Source organism: Solanum stenotomum, chromosome 1, assembly GCF_019186545.1.
Source record: "Solanum stenotomum isolate F172 chromosome 1, ASM1918654v1, whole genome shotgun sequence".
Classification (NCBI taxonomy): Eukaryota; Viridiplantae; Streptophyta; class Magnoliopsida; order Solanales; family Solanaceae; genus Solanum; species Solanum stenotomum.
The window spans coordinates 21,259,947-21,283,928 of NC_064282.1; the positions used below are offsets into that span (position 1 = coordinate 21,259,947).

Sequence of the window (23,982 nt, forward strand, 5' to 3'; positions counted from 1 at the left end):
AAATAGTATACTCAAATCATTCAAATATAAATTCAAAATCACAAACATCCATGGTATAAACAAAATACAAATTACAAAAAACAATATACAAAAATTTCATACCAATGTTTATTTAAGTTTCACAAAAATTATTATGTCATATGAACAAAAGAATGCTCATATAAAAAACATTACAATTTAAATCTATTGTACACAAACAAAATCAGCAAAATTTACTTTACAGTTTCATTAATTTTTTTTTACGTTTCATTAATATAAAATAAATAAATAATAAATCGCAAAGAATACTAACCAGAATGATCCTATCAACCACCATGTTTTATTAATATCGATAAGAAATTGTCTATTACATTAAAATGAAGATTATTGAATCAAAAATATTTGTAACTAGTCATGAATGACGACAATTACAAAAAAAAAATCGTGGAGAGAGAATGTTTAAACAAAAGAAGAAAATCTGCTTTTTGAAATACTTTTAACTGATTTGAGTAAAAAAAGGAAAATAAATATTCTCATTTTGTTTTGAATCTCCTAAATATATGGCAATTAATAATTCTCATTAATGTATTCAAATTTATTATTACAATTATTCCCCTTTTTTACCATTTATTAATATTTTTAAAACTATTTTTACTATTATTTTAAAACAAAATCTGCTTTTTGAAATACTTTTAAATGATTTGAGTAAAAAAAGGAAAACAAATATTCCTATTTTGTTTTGAATCTCCTATATTTATGACAATTAATAATTATCATTAATGTATTCAAATTTATTATTACAACTATTTCCATTTTTTACTATTTATTATTTTTAATAAAACGATTTTTACTATTTTTTAATTTATTTATTTTTAATAAAATGTTATAACCTGAAATTTTTTATTGTTACAACTTGAAAGAATTATTATACTGTCATAATTTGAAATTATTAGTCTTACATATGTCATTTATAAAATTTTCACCTTAATCAAATAGATGGCTTATGTAGTAAATAAACATGGCATAAAACTGAATTGGTTCTAAACATAGACATTCTTTCATCATGTTTATCACTGTAAATATAAGAAATGAAAAATAATTATATCTTAGTGATTCACACCTAATATAAATATAAATCTCCATCGTTGAATATGACGAGTCCCATTTAAAAAATCTTGACAAAATTATGAAATAGCTAGACTCAAGTTAACATTTCACCAGAAAGACAAAGCGGTTCATATTCATAATTATGATGGTTAAACTGATAACTAAGTAATAATATTGAAAGAAGAAGGTGGCTGACGATATATAATGATTTGTTATTTTTTTTTGAGAAAAGACATAAAGTGACCACCGAAATTGTCTCAAATTTTCAAAAAGACACCTTAACTTTGCAACCGTCTTATTACCCCACTAAACAATTATGAACTGATATTATTATATTATTTTTCGATCAACCCTAGATTTTAAGAAGCAAGTGTGTTCATACACCAATTATAACATGACACGTGTTACATTAATTAAAAATATAAAAAAAATCATTTTAAGTTTTTTTTTCTCTCTCTCCCCCCCCCCCCTCCCCTCCCCCTCTCTCTCACTTTCACTCTTAATTTTGATTTCATCTTAAATTCCACTTTATCTGCCACCCCACTTTAAAGTTGATCCATACCTCCATTTTCTTTCTTTTTCTTCACCTCCCACCCTCACCCCACCCCCACATCAAGTTGAACCCCTCTCCCCTTTTTTTCTTTTATTTTTCTTCTTCTTCTTCTCCAATCCATTTCCTTCTTTCGATGATTTTTTTTATTTGAATTATTGATGACAAAACTAATTATTTTTCTAAGAAAATTTAAAATTTTGAAGGTATCATTAATTACTCATTTTCATATAACTTCAAAAAAATAAAAATGATAATTTTAAAAGAACAAATGAATTTCCCGACAATTAAAAGAACTTGATTGAAATCAGATAAAAAAAACTATATGATACCTCCTAATCATCTTGAAATCTAATGGATTTATCAAATTGTTCGAAATGTAAAAAAAAATATTTAGATAAAGTTTTAAAATTAAAGAGAGTAAAACTAATAGTAGTAAAAAAAGGAAGGTAAAGTTGTGGTAAAAGCGATGACATTGAAAGTGAGAAGCTTCAATGGAGATGACAATGAATTTTTGAAGAAGAAAGAAGAAAGAAAGAGAAACAATAATAAGGAAAAAAAGTTAAAATAACAAAAAATATATTTTATAATAAAATACTTGTAAAAATAAAATCATATTAGTTGTTTTAGGTTGCTCACTCTCTTTGAGAGAGTGCACACTCTCTATGTAAGGTGGACAAAAAATGATGTAATAATATAAGTTCAAAGATTGTTTAGTGGGGTAATAGGACGCCCTCATAGTTAAAGTGCTCTTTTGAAAATTCGGGACAAGTTCAGGTGTCAGTTTATGTCTTTTTTTCTTTCTTTTTAAAAAGATATATAATAATAATTGATGATTTTGAATGTGCATAGTTATTGATCTTTGTAATGATAGTTGATTGTAAATGACGTAATTAATAATTAAATAATTTACGATATAGACAATAGTAAGTGTAAATGGTGGTACTTTATGATGACCTTGTTGAACTATGAAAATAGATGAATAGTAATGAAGTGCCATTTTTCAAAAAGAAATTCTTAAATAACCATCTCAATGATGTTAAATTTTATTAAAAATAGTAAACATGAATCTATTTAGACATATCATTATTGTAAAATAAATAGAACAAATCTCATTCTAAAAAAGTGTGGGATTTTTCGGACGCCCGGGGGTATTTCGGTCAATCTCACTTTGGTTGTCTGGGGTATTTTAGGTATTTCATAGTCTTTTCCATTGAAAATCTCAAGTGTGTTCTGCATCTGCAATGCTCCTTTGCCGACTCTCTTCTTTTTCCCATGCTCAAGCTCTCTGGTCTCCTTCTCATATTCCATCTTCATCTCAGGTTGTAATCAGGTGTCCGTTTTTTCGTCTATTCTTTCGCGATAATTGTTTTCTCCTATTAATTTCTCTTATTGCACTTGTTTGTGGGTAAATTTTTACCTAAGTATGTTTATGTGACCTTCACATATATATATCTATACATAAATTGATACTCTAATTACTTATTTGGATGATTATTGTTTGGTGACTCTTCTGATGTATTTTGCTTTAGAAAATCGCTGATGGAAATACCCTAATGGTGTTTTCTTAGTATTATCTTTTGGTACAAACTAATTACAGAAGTAGTCCTGTGTTGGAGAAAATCTGAGGCAAAAATTCTTTGGCTAACTGTTGGTATGTGTCAACTTCTGGTATTTGGTGATTCCTCAAGCGTAAGTTTTTCCCAGGAAGAAATATCATTTTGCTTGAGATAATCGTTGCACCACCCTCTCTGGACTCCACTTGTGGAATTACACTTGATACGTGGTTGTTAGTTGAGGTAATCCTTGATTCTTCTGTAGGAAATTAAACTTATTAGCTCTATTATATCATAATCACCAACTTCGTTTCTAAGGGATTGTGGAACTTTGGTTATATTTAGAGAGGAAACCCTTCACTTATTTTCCAGTGCAAGTGTTCCTCCATTAGATCCATGTCAGGAATATCTAGCTTGAATCCGACCCCATTTTCCGTTATATGATGAGGTCCTGCTTTTACACCATTCTATATATTGTTTTCAGTTGGCTCGAGTCCATATAAGCATAACGTTAACTATTTTTGACATAGGATTGTTCTCAATTTCTTGACATGGGATTATCTTGGATGTTTACTGATTCTGTCTTGAGGAATCAAGAGTACTACATTATAGTATATATTTAACTTGACATTAGGATTTTTAGATTTGAGATACTTTCCAACACCAGTATTCCTATGATAAATATGTCAACATTACCTAGAGTTTCTTCCCATATTTCAGGGCCAATTGTGTCAAAATGAAGTTGTTTTCGATATGAAGCAATTGAGAATTCTGTAGTAAAATAGAGAATATATTAATTAAGTTAAGTTTCTTAAAATTACCCGAGTGTTTACATGGTTGGAAAATTGTTGAAGCATGAAAACATTAGGTGTAGATTCCAAAATTTCATAAGCCTTCTTAACAGTGCCTGCCATCCCTTTTGTTGGATCGGTGAGGATTAAATCTGCTCCAAATGCTATCCTCTCCATGCTCGTGTACGAAGACATTGTCAAAACCATTTTGTGGCCTTTCATTGCTGTCATAAATGCCATACTGATCCCCATATTTCCTGATGTTTGCTCAATCAACGTCCTCTAATTATAAATAATAATCAACAAATATGTTAGAGATCAAAATGAATGTGTGTTGAATCTGTTGCCATTGTTTTGTTTTAATTTTCAAATGTATTAGATTTTAAGACCAAGCCAATCAATTTTCAAACTACACACAAGTAATTACCTGTGAAAATTTCTCCTCCGTTTCAAACTGGTACAGTACCTTTTACTTTTTCGTTTTCTTTCATGTTATGAAGATTATACATTTTTATTCATGTATGAATAGACTTTTTATTGACTAAATATATAAGTTTATTCTGCATATTTTTTCTATTTACTCATAAGTAGATAGTTTACCTTTACTTGAGCTGTTTAGTTTACTTTATTGGCCAATTCACCTTCATCAGGTTATTTGTTTAGTAGCTTTTATATGTCTTTACTTTAGGACTCTGGCCGATGATTGATTCCTTTATATAATTGAGGTTTACAAGTGTTAAGTTAGGTAACAGTGCAATCTTTTAATGTTGTTGTTTTGTATAAGATGGCTGAGATTTGATTTTTCGGATAAGCTTAAGTTTAATTGGAATTTGGCCAAGAGGAATGGACAATTAATCATCTCCTGTCTCTTTAATATGAGTTTGAAGTATGAAGGATAAAACAAATTCTCCATGCCACGGATTGTTCTCCAGGCGATTATCAGCAATGTACTGCAGATACAAAGAAGGGTCTAAGACCTCAAGATCTTGGGTTAAAATCTTTCTAGAAGATTGATAGTCAGTATGAACATTTTGGAACGTGGAGGTCTTGGATAGTACATCCGGAATGCTGTCAAATACAAATCTAGAACCCTTTTTTGCAAAAATTTTGGTTTGGAGCTACATTATGAAGTGTTGCTCCAGGAATGCCATTTAAAGAGGGATATGCTTTCCTGTCAAGTGAAAACACCTTGCTGCTTGCCTAGAAAAAGAAATATTGTAGAAGCAATTTTGTACTAAATGAACTGGAAATGGTAAAGTTATAAGACACTTAGATTTAATTTTATACGTTTACTTCTCTGTGTCTCAAACTCTTAATTATGTTGTAAAGTGTCCGTGTTTGCTTCTTAGTTAGATGCATTATGTCAACTCATATGCATGGTTATTTGATTTGTTACTTTGTTTTCTATGTGATTTTTATTGAAGAAAATCTTGAGAAATTCTAACGGCTAAACAAACAATGATGTAGGATACGGACCCGTGCCTTGCATGGGCACACATCATCTAGTATACTTAATAATTAAGAGCTATATAATAAATATTTAGACTGAGAAATTAAATTTAATAACTGAAATTAGAAAATCTAATTTAAGACATTCATTAAGTACGTAGAAATATGCTGATCTAAATACAATATTAAGGTGTTATATTAATATCTGAATTTTAAACAATTAAGTTCATCGTTTTTTTTTTGTTGAAACTCATAGAAAAATATAGCCGATCGACAGTGGCTCCAAGGCAGAAATCCAACCCCCCAAAAAGGTCGTCGGTGGCTTCCCTTGCCACTCTCCGACTGTTTGCCGGTGGAATCTTGCTATTTAGGGTTTTACATTACAGGTAATTTACAGTTCTCTTTGTTCTGTAATGTTTGTTTCTTCCCTGTGTGAATTCAATTTTGACTAATTTTTGGTTGTCTCTTTACATTCTTCTAGATTTTTACTTTGAAGCTTATCAATTGCTAGCCATCTGTGTACCTTCTTCAAAGATTTCCTTAACAGATTTCAAAATTTTAGCTTGTCCTTTCAAGTCAGGTTATGAGCTTGTTTACCCTAATGGGTATTTCATGATTTTTGGTTATTTGTGTGCTTTGGCTATTGTTTGCTGTGATTTCAGCTGATTTTATTAAAATTTTTTATCATTTTCATCATTATTGGATAATTGGTGTTTGATTATGACTGGGAATTGGGCGTTTGTGTGTTGAGGCTGTGGGTCTGGGCATTTGTGTGCTGAGGCAGATGCTCAAAATCAAAAGGAGGAGGGAGAGTTGCCTTTTGTTCTTTGTCATTTTGATTTTCCCTTTTTGGTTTGTCTGGTTATAGCTAATCTGTATATAGGGGAAAACATCAAGCTTTGAGGGATGTTGCTATGAATCTACTTGTTTGTTAATGTAAATAATTTGAAGGTGGTGCATGTGGGTGTTGTTGCTTTTCGAAAATAAGGTTTTATGTCATTTAGCTTTATCCATGTTCATCTAGTTTATTGTCTATCATGCCATTGGTCTTAGCCTTTAGCTTAGGAGGATTTGAAGAGAATATAGGATTGTGGATAAGCCTATTCCTTCTTCTTTTGTGTTGTACTCTTTGCCTTCTTTTACTTTGTTCACTACACTTCAAAGTCAAGTTGCATCTTGTTCATTTAGATGCTACAACCTTGGTAAATTGAAATAATTTAGTACTCCCTCTATTTATTTGATGCGTCATATTTTTTTTAGCATTTTTAAAGAAGAATGTTATTCATATGTATTTATAGAACAGATTTATCTGCTTATGCATCCAGTTTGTCACTTGCTTACTTCTACTCTGCTTGTTCTCATTCACTTGTTTCCCCCTTTCTAATGTTTAGATCAATGGGAAATACTTTTATTTTTTCTAGAATAAAAATAGGAAGATTGACTACTTTGGTCAAAAGAAAGAGGAAGAGTCATTCCAGAGCCGAACCTGACTTATTGATGATGAATTTAAGACCATGGGAATTGGAAATAAAATATGCTCTTCGTGTTGATTCCACCGATCTATTGATAACCTTTGGATTATTTACGCTGATACCCCATGCCTAACAGTCTGAGGGCCTGGTTGCTGGACAATGGGTTTACCATACTGCATTTTCTGGTTTTATAGTTTACACTCCTTATTTGACTTGAGGTTCAAGAACCGAGGAGAATGAGGAAAAATTCAAAGAAGAAATAGATAGTGACTAATGTTTAATAAAATATGCTATTGTATCTTCATTGTATACTGTTTGTAGTAGTCCTTGTCATAATATTAACATTTTCGTAGTTTCTTCTTTTCAATTTAGGATGATTAAAATCAAAGACAAGCTAGCATAGTTATCATTTCTTTGTCATAATATTATCATTTCCTTAGTTTCTGCTTTTCAGCAGATTCATTGCCTCTGATGTCTATTCATGACAATAGTTAAAATTGGTTGCACTAATGCCCATCTTGAAGTAAATTCCCTTTAATTATTATCCTTTTGGTTCTCTTCAGAACATAGAGAGGAGTATTGTTCTTTGTGCCTTTTATTGGTTTCTTCTAGTTGTAGTTTTCTTAATTTCTATCTTAACTGATTTTAGACAGATGGAAACTACAATGCTAAGCCAGGAGATGCTGATTTATGTAGCAGCAGTTAATATCATATAACTTTGTTATAGACCTTAATCATTCAGATCTATTTAGACCTATTAAGTGATTGTAAAATAAAAAGTACACATAATGTTTAAGATCTAAATGAATTTTATTGGAGAGAGAAGCAACATTAGATATGAATATTAATCATTTAGATCTTAAACATTATGTGTGTTTTCTAATGCTCCTATCTAATGTTCCTTCTCTCTCCTGGGAACAGTGGGTGATTATTGGAGTTTTTCAAGTTTCCACTCACAAAACGTGAATTTTGTTCTCATGTAAATTTCCCTTTTTATCTTAACTTCAAGTATTTCTTTCTTTTTTTCCTTTCAAATCTCAACTAAATTATGTTCAATCCTGTTTAAAATGGTTTATGGGGTTTGTGTGTGCGTGTGTGTTGAAGGGGGGGGGGGGGGGNGGGGGGGGGGGGGAGTTTACCTCAATCATCCATATTCTCTAAACACAGCTATCAAAATTTCTAACAGTGATTCAGCTTCAGCCGGAAATTGATCTTCAATGTCAGGAGAAGTTCAGATGAGTTCAGAAAAGCAACCACGAAGAGGAGTGTCATGCACCACTTACTTCGATGCACTCTGGTTCTGCTACTGTAAGTTGAATTTCTTTAGCTTTATTCATTTGTTGACTGTAATTTTGAAAAGGATTTATATGCTCTAATCCATCAAATCTCCTGGTCATTTAGACCCTCTTAAGGATGCCTAAAGTTTGATGGTTTGTTGTATGTGGAATCTTGCATCTTCTTCCTAGGGTTGAAACTGAATGTGTGTAGGCCGAAAAAATGAATGCAGTTAATTTCTATTTCCTCTTACTTCTATAGCTACTTCAGATTGAGTTTGTTTCTTTACCGAAAATGAGTGCAGATTATCATTATCGTTCGTCAAACACTGTGCAGGCTAGTTATTTCAATTGGGTTCTTTCTTGTGAATTGTGATAAGGATTGAATCTGACTTTTTTTGTGTGTGTACTACTGTACTTAATGATATTCTCTTATGCTATGCATCTTTATTTTGTGTAACCTGATTTGTATTCTTTCACATGTTTTATCTGCCAGTATGCCTAATCAAATCATCATTTTTTTCTCTTCATAGTCAAACTACGTTTAGGGTGCAGGGGTTTCTGCTTAAGGTATCAAAATTCATGTAATCACTATTTAATAATAGCAACCAAATGGCACGTTTGGAGAACGTAATTGTTAGGCATCAGTTTTATGCTTTTGGTATTTACTGTAGTCTGTAAGTGAGGATTCAATTTGTCATGAACATTGTTTCGAGATACCAATATCCAGTAATCCTTGTTTAGAAATACAATTGTCAGCTGACATATTTCTAATTTGTCACTACAAGAAACAAATTACTGTGTGAATGATATATAGACATATTGATTGTTGTGTGGATGATAGGCAGATCTTGCCAGTCCACCTGGTCATATGAAGCTGGTTGCATCATGGCTCTCAAGAATCTTTGACAGTGTACCAATAATTTTCTCCTACTTGCTCAAAAACCCACAGGAAAAGGGTTAGGCTCCTATCCATAGCATGAGTAATTAAAGCAAGTGAACAATTTAAAATCCGAGCTATATATTGTGCAAGAGGTCTTTGCTAGTTGTTGATTTTGAAAGAGAAAAAGATCTTCAGGTTCTTTGGGATAAAAATACGAAGTACTTCCACAGAATAGCCACAACACATAAAAGGTTTAATTCCATTGACAACTTGACAGTGGGTGACAATAATATCAGTGATTCAGTAGAAATTAAGGAGACCATACAAAGCTTTTATCAGAATCTTTACAAGGAATCTGAAGTGTGGAGACCAGAATTGCTGCTTGACAACCCTACATGTTTAACTGAAGAAGAACAAGAATGTTTACAGAGTGTGTAGAGACAGAAATACTGGACAGTATCAAGCTGTGTGCAATGGAAAAATCTCCTGGGCCGGATGGCTTCCCAATGTCTTTTTATCTTGCTTTTTGGGATCTGCTCAAAGAGGATATTAAGAATACTTTACATGACTTTCATGTTAATGAAAGGACTGAGAAAAATTTCAATGCAACTTATGTAGCTCTCATTCCTAAGAAAGCAGGGGCATCAGAACTGAAGGATTTTAGACCAATAAGTCTGATCACTGGCATATACAAGGTGATAGCAAAGCTATTGACTGAAAGGCTGAAAAAAGTGGTGGACAGGCTAGTCAACAAGCATCAAATGGCATTCATAAAAGGGAGGCAGATTATGGATGCTGCCCTCATTGCTAGTGAGTGTGTGAACTCTAGAATGAAAAGAGATAAACCTAGTGTCATGTGTAAGCTAGACATTGAAAAGGCATATGACCATGTTAATTGGAATTTCTTGATGAGTATACTCAGACAAATGGGATTTGGAGAAAAATGGTTGGGCTGGATCAATTTTTGCATAACTACAGTCAAATTTTCTGTTTTGATGAATGGAGAACCAGTTGGCTTTTTCCCATCCGGTAGGGGTCTTAGACAAGGAGATCCTCTATCCCCATTTCTTTTTGTGCTGGCAATGGAAGGATTTGATAGTATGATGAGGAGAGCAATTCAACACAAAAGATTCAATGGCTTTCAAATAGGAGGTGTTAAGAGGTCAATACAAGGAAATATGTCATCTACTTTTTGCAGATGATACAGTGATTTTTTGTGAACCTACTGAGGAACAGATAAGCCACATTAGATTGTTACTTCTGTTCTTTGAATCCACTTCTGGCCTGAAAGTAAATTGGCGAAAGAGTAATCTTTTTCCAATTAAGGAGGTGCTAAACATCCAGAGCTAGGCAGATATACTAGGATGCAAAGTGGAACATCTGCCTACAGTTGACTTGGGCATGCCTCTTGGTTACCAGCATGAAGAGATAACTATATGGGATGGCATAATAGAGAAGGCTGTAAAAAAATAGTCACGGTGGAAGACTCAATACTTATCACTAGGAGGAAGGCTCACTCTCATAAAATCAGTCCTTGATTCTCTACCTACTTATGTAATGTCCTTGTTCCCCCTTCCCAAGAAGGTTTTGAAGAAACTGGACAAACTTAGAAGGAATTTCCTTTGGCATGGTTGTAAGGAGAACAATGGGTACAACCTGGTGAAATGGGATACTACACTGAACAATAGGTACTTGGGAGGTTTGGGTATCTGAAACCTAAAGAAACAAAATGATAGCCTTTTGATGAAATGACTCTGGAGATATAATGATGGAAAACAGGCTTAATGGAAGGATGTAATTAAGTGCAAATATGGTGAGAACAACCCTTGGTGCAGTAATGAAAGCTCTTTACCTTATGGGGTTGGGGTATGGAGAACAATCAGAGATCTTCCAATGATAAAAGAGAACACAACAATTAAAGTGGGAGATGGGAGAAAAACAAAGTTTTGGGAAGATGCATGGAACAACCAGAGCCCTCTGAAAGATATTTTTTCGGCCCTGTTCACCATTTGCAACAACCCTGAAGCAACTGTCAAAGAGTGTTGGACTGAACAGGGATGGGATCTATCTTTTAGGAGATTCTTGAATGACTGGGAAGTGGACAGAGTGGCCAACCTACTCCATGAAATAGGGGACTTCACGGGAACCACTTCAGCCCCAGATTCTATGAGATGGAAGCACAAAAAGGATGGAAATTTCACTGTTAAAAGGGTCTATGAAACAGTTAATACACAACAAAACAGAAAACAACAAGGTTTATGGGAAAATGTCTGGAAAAACATCGCACCAACAAAAATAAAATGCTTCACATGGTTGGTTGTCAGAAAAGCTTGCTTGACACAAGAGGTTTTGAAGAAAAAAAAGGAGAATTGTAGTATCTACATGTCAACTTTTTGGGGAAATTGATGAGACAAATAGTCATCTTTTCTTGCGCTGTAAATTCACTGCTCAGTTGTGGAATTTATTTTTTACTCCCACAGACACAAAATGAACCATGCCTGAGCACACTGCAGATCTACTCAGCTGCTGGATTAGATGAGGTGGAAGCAAGAGCCAGAAATGGTGGAAAATCATTCCACATTGCATCTGGTGGACTGTGTGGAGAGAGAGAAATAGCAGACGTTTTGAAGATAAGTCCAATTCCATTCATAGAGTTAAATGGAATTGTATTGTATCTTTATTCTTTTGGTGTAAACAAAGAAATATGGAGGAATTAGAGCTTGTAGATCTGTTAGGCTCCCTGTAAGTAGTTTCTCCCTTTCTCTCGTTTTTTGTTTGTTTTGTTCCCCTTTTGAAGGTCTCCAGCATCATCCTTAATGCTGAGGAATACAACATTACCAGTTTCAAAAATAAAAAACATAGAAGGTTGAACGAGACTCTTTCTAAAGTATGAGTTTGAAGGAGGATCTCCCTTTTTGTTGGTGGAATGGAACTGGTGCCCTATCCCAGCTCAATAACGGAATTTATTTTCTATTCTGCCAAGCTGAAGTCTATGGCACAGGATAGCACTTGGATCAGCCTTTCAGATGTAGTAATAAGGGTCTTGAGGTGTGTCTGTGTGCATGCCAAACTTATGAAAGCAATAGGCTACAGGTTGCAATGAGCCAAAGGCTATTAAATCTAGTGCTACAACTGACATTAGTCTTTTTTGTTTTGTTTTTTTGATTAGGGATAAAGAAAAGAAAGGCGAAGCTCATATCATTTCAACTAGGAAGTACTTTCTGGCTGGTAGATTAAGGCAGATTCTAGATATTGCATCACAATCATTTCTTTTGCAGATTGAATGGGGTTTCACTTTAGAACCTATGAATTTATTGTGCAACAAGTAGGTTTTCTACTTTGGAACCTTTAGAGTGCAACAATCAACCTGATCTTGTGCCATGTCAGAACAAGAAATATCCAACTTTTTTATCCAATGAAACTCCGAACTGATTGGTTGGAGTTGTGATTCAAAGTAACCCACTTAGAGCCCGCTTGGCTTAACTTAAAAAAAGTAGTTTTTAAGAAGTCGAACTTTAGTAACTTTTAAAGTTAAAAAGTGAAAAGTAGGGGAGTACCTACTTTTAACTTTTAACTTTTTAAAAGTCATTTTAAGCTTATTTCAAGTTATTTTTAACTTTGCCAAACACTCCAAAAAGCTAAAAATGACTTCAAAGTAGTGACCAACTTTTAAGCCAATCCAAACATGTTGTTACTTTTGTTAGAAAAATGGGAAAATGAACCTGAATCAAAGGCTTTCCAACAAAAAGCTCACTTGTAATAAACTTGAAGTCAATATCTAATACACTATGTAATCCATTTATATATTTGACGATGGAGGGAGAAAGAGAGGATGGACAGATGACTAAACAATAGCAGAATTTCACTTGATCATCCTTTCAGTTGAAAACACTCTTGAATCCCATCTTTTGACACCTTGCGTTGAATAGTTGGGAAATTACTGTTTGTAATGATTGCCTTAAACAACGATTTCATAATTGATTAAACAAATGGTAGACCCAGGAGGCTAGTGAATTGCTTATGAAAATATGTTAGTAGTCTTGATACTAACAAATGTGAGACTGCTTGGGGTTGTCAGACGAGAGCTTTGCAAGCATAGATTCTTCAAGGATCTAGACTGCTGTTTAGCTAAGCCGGGGTCTTCAAAAGACAAGTGTTGCACTGATCCTTGCCTTTAGTAATCTTAGTTAATCCGCTACAACTGAGGGGAACTATTAAACACAATAGGGTTATACTGTACTAGTAACTTGCTGTATCTTAAGTGATGTGAGTCTTGCTCTTGATTTCTGATGACACTTGTTACATAGTTTGCTACTATTTTCACTCCTAACGACTTCTTTTCTATTTGTTCTTTTTCCGTCCTTGTTTAGGATTGAAATTCATTGAAGCTGATGATTTATTTGAGAGACATGCATTTAGACGTTTTCAATAACAAAATGATTCATTTACATGCTGAGAAAGAAACACAATTCTAAACTGAAAAAGAAGGCTCATCAGTCATCACCATACATTCTGTTATGTTGCTGTTGTTAATAAATAAGTTTTGGTTGCAATGTCTGTATGAATTTATGAACAAGTCCAAAGTTGATATCAGTGGGACTTATATGAGATCTGTTTGTCTTCTGTTCTTACATGCACTTTCTTCTGTGAGAATTAGTTTAGGCTGATGTGTAATTATATTGTGGCAGCTCCAGTCCATCAGATGCAGCAATACTATAGACTTGGTGCCCTTGATAATTGTAGTAAGAAATGGAGTGGTCTTGTTGATTGTCTGACTTTGAAAACCAAAAGGTCTTCTGAAGTGGAGGTACAGTGTTCTCTTGCATCATACTCTGGACTGTTCATGATGTTCTTTTTTCGCCCAAGTCATTCAAATATGCGAATAAAAATATATTTTACAAGTTAATAAACCCTGTGTTGCTTGTAAGATTACTTAAAGTCATAGATTTGTGAGGATGAGGAATATAATTTTATTGTTTAGACATTCTAGCAATTGAATCTGAGTCTCTCCAAATTATCAACTCTTTGATTAGAATAATTGTTGCTATAATATCAGAAGGAGGAGGTATACTAACACGAAACTTCTCAACTGGGGGAGGTCTTGGATGCAAGTTTTGCTGATGTGCAGCTTTCCTTTTTTGCTTTTTATGTTGTCAAAAACAGTTTTAATTTGTTGATAGTTCCATTTAACTGCTCAAATTCTGGGGATTGACAGTAAAGGAGGTCTTTTAATGAGATTAAACTAGAGGGTACATTTTAGGTATTTCACAAACTAGGAGAAGGTTCATTTAATTTTGCCAAACCAGAGGTAATGCCTCACCTAGTCACCCCTCACCTACAATTGTTGTGCCTCAACCCATCCAAATTTTTGAGTATGACTGATAAATTAATTGCGATTTCATTTGTCAACCACATTCTTGAGTTGCTGACTAAGGCAGTTATGCTATGGTATTTGCTTCAAATGAGGTTGCTGAGCTAGCAATTTCTCTTTTTGGATGGACGCTTCTCTGGAGATGTTATTACAGATGCAGAGGCTTTTTTTCTTAATCAATAAATACGAAATTTATCATGTGGTAATTTTGTTAGTTTTAAGTTTTATACAGTCAGTGCATGCAATTTTTTACACCATTAGGTCATCTAATGGATATTTATAGGTAAGCATGTGGGACTTGAAATTTTAATAATGAGATATATTACCTGCTACAACAAGTAAAGATGATCTGATAGTGTAACAAATACTCACACTGACGGTTTTCTTCCCTATATATGCTCGTGAAGTCACTTCTGCTTTCTGTATTATTTTGTTGATTTTGTTTTTCATACTCACCATTAGATCATGTGAAGCAGGAAATTTTAGAAGCACGTGAGAAAGAGAAGCCTCAGCTGTGGTCAACACGAACCCCTGAAGAAGCCGTGGCTTATTGGAACGGACTCTTTGACCATCTAAATGAAGAGTAAAATTCTAAGACCTTTTCATCAGACATTTGCGCAATCAATACGGGAAAGTTTATCATATCATTTGAAATAATCTTCTCCCCAATGATGCTTGTTTTAAACATGTTATAGAGCGCATGGTTATCAAAGTGTGGGTTTCTGAAGAGGCACCAGTTTAGGAATGTTTAGAATAGGAACACTGTGTTGGAAAATTCTCTTTTTCTTTGAGTGATAGAAGCAGCATGAACAAATTCTAATGTTGTGTTAAACGTCGGAGAAAGCCGACCTTCTGATTCAGACTCAGATGAATATGGAGCTTATCATTGCAATATAAAGAGATGGAACAAAACATTATTCATCTTTCTTTAATGTTGGCTTAGTGCCTGTACATGGTGATTCTGCTAAGGTACATGTCTTGCATGGTTTTCATATGGTCTCGATGGTCAACTTCGTTGGATCATGTGGTGCTCACATTAGCCGATGACCTAGATCACCCGACGATGCAAGAAAAACAGGTTAGTCATGGATAGTAACTTTGACGACAGACACTGTTTGCTTGAGTGTGAAAGGACTAGAAAATGTGCTTCCAGTGTTGCTGTGAATGGTTATAGCAATGGAAGGTCCTTTAAATATAATAGTCCCCATTTCAACAATGAGGATTTTTGCTATATTATATCCTTGTTTAGACTTGAAACCCGGTGTCCAGTAAACGATACAACAATGGAAGATCTTAAGATGATGAGTCCAGAACCTAAATGATGTGGGAAAAAAGCTGTAACGAAACTACCTATATAGCTCTCGAATTTTATGCACTATATATGAATTGCTTGACATCAAAAGTTAAAAGTTCGTTTACATATTTTTTTTAATAGTAGATGACACAGAAAATTCATGTGTTATGCATCAATCTCATTTACATAGAGCATCTTTAATTTTTGCTAGCTATAGTCTCTTTAATTAACACCTTTGAGAGTACAAAACTACTTACATGTTATGTTTGACAAAGCATCACACATAGCTTCTAGGGAGGACCACTATTTATGACATAGTAGAACATTACAAAATATTTAATGTCTAGCTGTTTGACAATTAGCTTAAGAATTCTGGATTAAAGTTTTAAAAAAACATGTTTGATCTTTGTTTCTAAAATTTTCCTTGGATGAGTTCACTCTTGTACGAGCAGCATATATACCTGATGTGATCTCGCAAAAGTGAGGTCTGAGAAGGATGGTGCATACACAAACATATTTCTTCTACCTTATGAAGATAGATAGATTGTTTCTGATTAATACGAGCAACATATTCTTTAAATTTAATACTATAGAGTAAAGACATACTGTTGAATGATTCTTTCAACCCTGTGCCAATCTTGAAAAATGATCTTTCTCATAGTTGAAATGGACCATTGAAAAAGTCAAGCATTATCACATTTAAATTTGAAGTGAAGTGAGTAAAATATGAATGCTTTTATCTGACATAATTGAAGGGCCTAACAATTTTGAAAATCCTTACTATTAAATTTAGCAGCAAAGGCAATCAATAGAAAAGAAAAAAAAATGTATTTTCTCATTGCAAAAGTAGCCCCATGGCAAAGTCAAGAAGTTCTAGTCTTACCATTTGCCTTACAATTTATTAGGTGTAAATTAATGGTAGTGGGTGAGTTGACTAAATTTTAAATATTTTTTTCTTGTCGTAAATTCTTCTTTTATTATTCTGTCTAAAATTATTCATCATGATTTTTAAAAATAGTCATAGTACATGTCTTAATTCATTTCATTTTTTGTTCTTTCTATTTTCAAAATAGATGCAATGCCTACTTAGCGGTAAGCCGGTAACCTTATCACCCCCTGTGATTCCTAATTTTAAGTAAAATAAAAATAAAATAAAATAAATGTTTGAATTCATGATAGTTGATACAATCAAATTTTACAAGGGTTATTTATTATGACAATATTTTACTATAACAATTTGATTTTCTTCATAATCAAATTTTTATGTTATATTTCTACAACAACATTCTACTTATAACAGAAATGTCATTTATTATATAAAATTGTTCCATTTTAAAAATCACACTTAAATATTATGTAATAATAATTTATAAAAATTTGATATAAAAAAAATTCACAAATATATACTTTGCCTTGCGTAAATTGCTTAATAGCCGACATATTAAAGACTTCCATGGTGAAAGTATAACCCCATTTTTTTTAATGACAAGAAAAATCCACAACCGCTATCCTTTGGGTGCGCATAGGGTAAAACCCCTGCTCCTATGCAATAGCTCGCAAACCACATCGGAGAGGTAGCCCTCACTAGGCAAGTCCGGTTGCGATGAGCTCGATCCAGAAGGCATATTCCTTGATTTTGCTGGCAAGGGATTTCGAATTTGAGACCTCCAACATGAAAGTCCCAAGCTCAAATCACTGGGCCACCCCATGTTTTCATTTGACCATAAAAACAATTATTATTATTTTTGGCGTCTTATGACCAACTTTTTGGAATTATTGATGCTATTCCATTCATTTTAATTTATATAATATAATTTAATTCGACGGCAAAATTTTCAAAAACAAAAAATTTGTTAGAAATAATCAAAAGTATAATTGATAAAAAATAATTTCTAATTTATATTCTTAATTATTTTTTAAAGAGTGAGTTATACTTCAATAATTCATGAAATAGAGAAACTATAAAGATAATACCAATCATTGCAAAAAAAAAATTATTTTATTTTAAATTAAATTAAATTACACAAACAAATAAATAGTACTAATCACTTTGAAAAAGTTGGTCATAAAACAACAAAAAAAAAAAACTTAGAAAAACTAATTTGATGGTCAAATAAAAACGTGAGGTTACATTTAAACCATGAAAGTCTTTTAACATGTCGGCTATTAAGCCAATTCATGTAAGGCGACTGTTAGGATTGAGTCTAAATCGCACGTAGTCAGATTATTCAAAAGATATTTATAAATATTTTTTTTAAAATATAAAATTATGAAATCTTAAAAATGAAACATGTTACAATTTGCTGTAATAAATAAAAGTGATTTGGAGATAAAATAAAATTAAAAAAATCTTTATATTGACGATATATAATTAAAAATAAATTATAATGTTAAGAGAAAAGTAGATTTGTTTGTATTAGTGCTGAGTCACCAGTAACATATGCGTGTAAATGGGTTGTGTCCTGAATAGTGTGGACATGGCTTCACCAAACTATTTAATTAATAATTAAAGTCATTTTTTATTTGGAAAGTTTTCCTTGACAAAAAGAAGAAAAAAAGAATTAGTCAACTGAAAAAATCTTGAATTAATCTATGTCAATAATAATGTCAAACTATCTGCAAAGTATTTCAGAAAAAAAAATTCATAAATTTGGTTGTGCAAATCAAATATTGAGCCATGAGTTTAATATATATTAAAGAAGGCAATTAATAAATTAAATTATTGCCATTTGATTCATGAAATAAGATGAGATATTTTAGGATTAAGTTTTAAAATAAATCTACACTTTATTTGGTTGAAGACTTAAATTTATCTCGTAATTCTTTTAAATATATTTAACTAAATAAAATATATATTTAATCTTAAACGTAGTTCTATAATATTTCATCATATAATCCCATCAAACTAGAGTTATTATTTTCCACCTTTTAGATATGATAAATTAATTAAAAAACAATCGGTACAAAGCTATTGAATTCGATTTGCTTATGCTAAGTGTTATTTTAGACCAACATTAAAATCTATCCCTATTTTAAATGTTGTGTAAATATAACTTTTGGAAAATTATTCTTCAACACAATGGTAGACACAAATATAATATTTATTCACATATTGCTCAATCTTACGAACAAATAGTAGATTGTAATCTAATATTTATAATAGTTCATAAAATTATAAATTATGATATGATATAAATGTATTCTTTTTCAAAAGAAAAATATGTTAACTTTATAATTTAATTTAAGAATCAGTTGGAGTGATTAGAAGCAAGACTAAAGAATCTTTTCTTTTCATTTAAAGGAAAATAGGAAATTGCTAATTGAGGAAATTAAAATTGTTTTTACTCTTATCTTATTACTTTCCTTTTCTTTCTCTCTGCAAATCTTATCCACTATATATATATATATATATATATATATGGATAAGGATGTGAAATAAACTAGAAGTTTTCCTTGAACCCTACATATTATATAGTAATAAAATTATATTATATATCTTTTTCAATTGGACCCTCATATACTCTCAAACACGTTGTCTCTTTGGTCAATTTTGTCATCAATGTCGATTGTTTTTTTTTTTCTTTAAATGATCAATAGTATATTTCGCCTTTTAAAGTAAGTGTTGTTTTAATTAATAAAATAAATATTATTTTAAGATTTAAGACAAAAATTGACGATTATTTTTTTGATAGTGCTCAATTTTTAAAAATATCTAATAAATAAATAGAGGTAAGTAACTAAGCAAATGATATCTTATATTTATAATTATGTTTTAATGGATTTGAAAAAAGCTAAAATATACTTAATTAAGTAGTTCATGTATATATATAGTAGCCTCCAAGACATCAATGTGATTGTGAAAGGTCGACATGAAAGGAAACTACTAAAGATAATTATTGTTGCTATAAGTCAATCCATGAGCTAACTATCATTAACTAATTAGTTAATTTGCTATTATTGAGAATCTAGCTCTTCCCGCTTTTTGTTTTCTTATATGAAATTTGAAATTTATGAATTTTGAATTTTACTTTTTTTGGATTTTAAATTAATGTTTTGCAACATATTTTTAAGCCAAAATAAGATAAGAACCAAAGCTATTAAATTTTGTCAATCGAACTCGTAACTGACATTCTAACTTTGCTCAGAATCTCATGACTGCTAAAGTAAACTAAGTTTCGCCATGAAAATTGATGAAATGACGGTTTAGACTCCGGAGCCAAAAGGGCAATAAAATTGAACAAAAATTTCAAAAGGGCAAAAAAAATAAGGTTGAAACCAAAAGGACAACAATTAGACGGAAGAGTGACGCCGTGAATTTTTGTGGAGGAAGACGCAGGTTTCCATGTGCCTTACAAGGCCCAAACAAACCTGCGACTTACAGTACAAGTACTGTGTCGCCTTGCACCATGTAAGGCACATGGGAACTGCGCCATCCTCCACAAAAATTCATGGTGTCCCCCTTCCGTCTAAATGTTACCCTTTTGATTTCAACCTTAATTTTTGTTGTCCAATTTGAAATTTTTGCTCAATTTTGTTGCCCTTTTGACTCCAAACTCCAAATTTATGGTTTGGATGTAAAGATCTGTGTAATGTGGGGAGGGATGGTTGATAGCCTCATTTGGCTGCTTATTTTGAACTTTGAATAACTTTATTCTTGCTTGCAAGTACAAAAAATGGCTCAATTGAATCAAATTCAATTTTATTACTTCAACTAATTTTATTTTTTATTTTATGAATTTTACTATCTTGATCAATTGATAAGTTCCATAAGATTACTTCCACATGAATGTAGAAACAGCAGAAAGGTGTTTACTAATGTGAAGTCTCATCTATAATAGGAGTGTACTACGATTTGGTTTGGGTTTTTATCAAAATCAAACCAAATTAATATATGGGTTTTTTTCGATTTTTTTGGTCACATGAATACTATATTAATCTTACTTTTTTGAAATTATAGATCAATTTTTTTAATAAATACTAAATGCTTAGTAGTAGTATATAACAAGAATAATTTTTCAACTATATGTGTGTTCAGATTAAAACAAATTTTAATAATTAAACACAAAAATAAACATAAAATCAGAAAAATGATAGTTTTTGTTGAATTTTGTAAATTACCGCCAATACTTCATCTCAAATTCAAAGAATTATATAAATTATTGATAATACACCATAACACTAAATAATAAATTAAGTATTATTAAAATTATATGTAAAAATGAATGAATTATATAATTCTGTTAAACATCTAATAACAAAATCTCAAATATTTCTTGACATATGTTTTTAAAGAAAATGATTTAAAATATTTACCAAATTAAGCCTAATTAATATTTTTAGTTAGTTTGACTTTTCGATTGGATGGTATACCCTGTCTATAATTCTTCTTTACTCACATCATTGAGTGCCCTATTAAATAAGGGGATAAGTTACTCCTTTCCCTCTCTAAGGGAAAGAATAGTCCACAATTTTTTTCAAATTGATAGAGATATTATCAAAATATCATACCAACCAAGTCATCTAATCATATCAATAACTTCCACTCCAACCATATACCACCAAGCAACCCACCCACCCCCACCCTGTTCCCACTTAAACAGTGGAAATACATTACTTATTTGCATAGTGCATAACCCTGCTGTTTTGTTTCTATATATAGAAAAAGAGGTGGAATTATAGGACCCATGTACATAGTGCACAAATGTGATTAGGGTTTGCTTTGCTCAAATAAAAAGAAAAGAGAACGACAACACGATGCACTAAGTACTTGTTATAAGTAAGATATAGAAAGTTTTATCTTGCATTTCGACAAATAGTTGTTTGCACGATTTGAACTTGTGATTTCGGAGTCACTCTTAACAGAGTAATTGCCAATTATGTACCTTTTCAATCGATATTATCTGTCTTTTAAAGTTTCATATCAACTAACAACATAGTTAAATTCCAATAAACAACAGCATAATACAATAATCATGTGCTCCTATACATCTAGATTGTACCCACTAGACTGTTATTAGATCTACTCAAACTCAATAATACATTGAAAACTACACTTGTCTTATTGCTAAATAAAAACAAGTAAACCATATTTCCAGCATATTAGGGCAGAAAGAGAGTTCATTTACTCTCCTTTTCCATCTTCCCATCTAACTTCACCTATTACTATCTGTACAGACGAAAATTTCACGTTGTTCCATTTGAATATTGCAGCTGCTTACTTGTACACGAGCATTTCGCCTTTTTATCAGTCAGTGTCTGCATTAAATAAGTGCAAATTTGGTAATCAGATATAAATGTTGCTTGAGAGATTGATTCATGTGAGTCCTTGATGGAGAAAAAAACTTTTTTTGGTCATTACCTGGACTTGTTTCTGAAGGTCTTTAATGTAATCAACTGCCAAATCTAACATATCAGCTGTGTTTGTTTGCTGCCATTTCATTGAATAAGCAAACATGTGAGTTGAGTCCTTCCTACCTTCTTTTAGACAAAATTTGATTGATACAATAAATTACTACAAACATGACTAGAATTTACCTTGTCCATATTTGGGAAAAGATCTTGCAGTTTCTTCATTCTTTCACTAATCCGAGTACGTCTCATCTACACGAATTGTTAAACAAGAAAATGAGAACTTTACTTCAACTTAACACGAACAACAAGTTTCACCATAGTGTGCACTTCAAGTATAAACATGATTAATAAGAAAACTACGTAAACAAGACAGAATTTTTACCCTTTCTGCAATACTTCGTGGGTGTGTAGCGCAGCCTCGTTTAGCACGTATTTTGCAAGGCACTGAATCTTGTTGAAACTGTAGGTATTTTTCAATGGCAGCCATCTCAGACGATGTCTTAGGCAAGCTTAAATGATGAGTTAAACCAGAAGAAGTGTAGTTTCTTGATTCGTCATTCTAACAAACAAAACGAACGTTTATTAGTAACAGATACAACAACAACAACAACAACAAGATCAACAGAAAAACCAAACAGACAGAAACTAGAATAGCTACCTGATTAGTCATTCCACTAAAATTATTAGAGAACATTTTCAGATCACCATCTCTATTTCTCTTCAAAGAATTGAACGACGAGTCGTTCCAAGATTCATTCTCAGCAATGCTAGGCATGAAGTTTGAGGTAGATGATGGATTAGTTGAGTAACTTATATGATTGCTGAAACCATTAGTTGATGTAGTTGCTTCCTTGTTAGTCCCTACACTTGCTCCAAAATTCCCAACTTCTCTCATAAATCCTGTAAATAAACAACAAATTTCCCCATTCTTGATTACTACTATATCAAAGTACCAAGCAAATCCATCATTCAGAACATTTCTAATCTCTACACGCTATTTTCAAATTAACCAAAAGTTCAAACAAAGGCAAAAATTGCTTCATAGATACTAAAATCAACTAGAAGTCAACTCCCCGTATAAACATCACATAATCAATCTACTAATCAAAAGTTTAAGCCAGTGAATCTGATGATGTTTTCATGAATTTAACGAACCAAAAGTTAAAGAGTAAAGCAGCATACCATTGAAGAACCCAGCTGGTGAACTGCTTTGTCTGATGAGATTAGAGCCACCATTTCCATTACTCAAATTCGCTCTAGTTTGCATTTGCACCCCTACACCATATGAAACACCACCATTCTCATATCTATTTTGTACACCATTTTCATTCCCAAATTCAATCTCCTCACCAATCTCCTGCTTCAAAGAAGAACCAAACTGCAGCTGATTCTTCTGGTTTTGATCATTCAGATCTCGAGTACCATTGTTGTTGGTGGTGTCGTTATTGTTCAATAAGGCGGTGAACATGGAATCCGAATCAGAACTTGAAGACCCATCACCAGTAATGAAATTTTCACCGGAATTATTCCCGTCCCCGTCAAGAATTCCGGCGAAAAACGAACTTGGAGCTGACCTGTACCTCGTTAACCCACCGGAATTACTCTGATGAAACTGTGACTGTTGCTGAAAAATATCAGAACCCATCATCTCTTTGCTCCTAAAGAACTCAGGCTCCAATCCTTCACCATTTTTGAAGCTTGAACCACCACCACCACCGGAAAACAAGAAATTATTCAACTTATCCATTTCTCTAGAAATTGGCTCTGAGCTAAACATAATCAAGATTTTTATAATATTTTATGGAATTATAGCTTCAATTTTTTCGAATTTTAGCGAAGAAGAAGAAGAAGGAAAATGGCGTATGAGCTAGCAAGCAATTCTTTGGGTGCCTATTTGACAGAGCA

General features: G+C 32.4%; 3 protein-coding genes and 1 pseudogene across 4 annotated transcripts in view; 2 read left to right on the forward strand and 2 right to left on the reverse strand.

The window, feature by feature from the left end:
• The window catches only part of LOC125843766 (protein M7), a 236,831-nt gene that overhangs the window by 16,738 nt on the left and 196,111 nt on the right, over positions 1–23,982 (forward strand). The gene's annotated exons all lie outside the window — the stretch shown is intronic.
• On the forward strand, positions 2,869–15,848 carry LOC125843781 (uncharacterized protein C227.17c). 2 transcript variants are annotated; one of them, XM_049522994.1, is made up of 5 exons: positions 2,869–2,969; positions 5,689–5,818; positions 8,091–8,212; positions 13,750–13,868; positions 14,909–15,848. In XM_049522994.1, exons 3-5 carry the CDS (start codon positions 8,122–8,124, stop codon positions 15,017–15,019), a joined length of 321 nt encoding a protein of 106 aa, XP_049378951.1. In that variant the 5' UTR covers positions 2,869–2,969; positions 5,689–5,818; positions 8,091–8,121; the 3' UTR covers positions 15,020–15,848. The 2 variants fall into 2 exon arrangements, with proteins under 2 accessions (XP_049378951.1, XP_049378943.1); XM_049522986.1 differs by lacking the exon at positions 2,869–2,969 and having other exon boundaries at positions 8,099–8,212.
• Positions 3,442–4,419, reverse strand: LOC125843732 (bifunctional L-3-cyanoalanine synthase/cysteine synthase 2, mitochondrial-like; annotated as a pseudogene).
• On the reverse strand, positions 21,609–23,959 carry LOC125843598 (transcription factor bHLH130-like). Its single transcript, XM_049522738.1, has 6 exons — positions 23,260–23,959; positions 22,736–22,977; positions 22,460–22,636; positions 22,261–22,326; positions 22,085–22,153; positions 21,609–21,981 (listed from the first exon to the last, which is right to left on the reverse strand). Exons 1-6 carry the CDS (start codon positions 23,852–23,854, stop codon positions 21,910–21,912), a joined length of 1,221 nt encoding a protein of 406 aa, XP_049378695.1. The 5' UTR covers positions 23,855–23,959; the 3' UTR covers positions 21,609–21,909.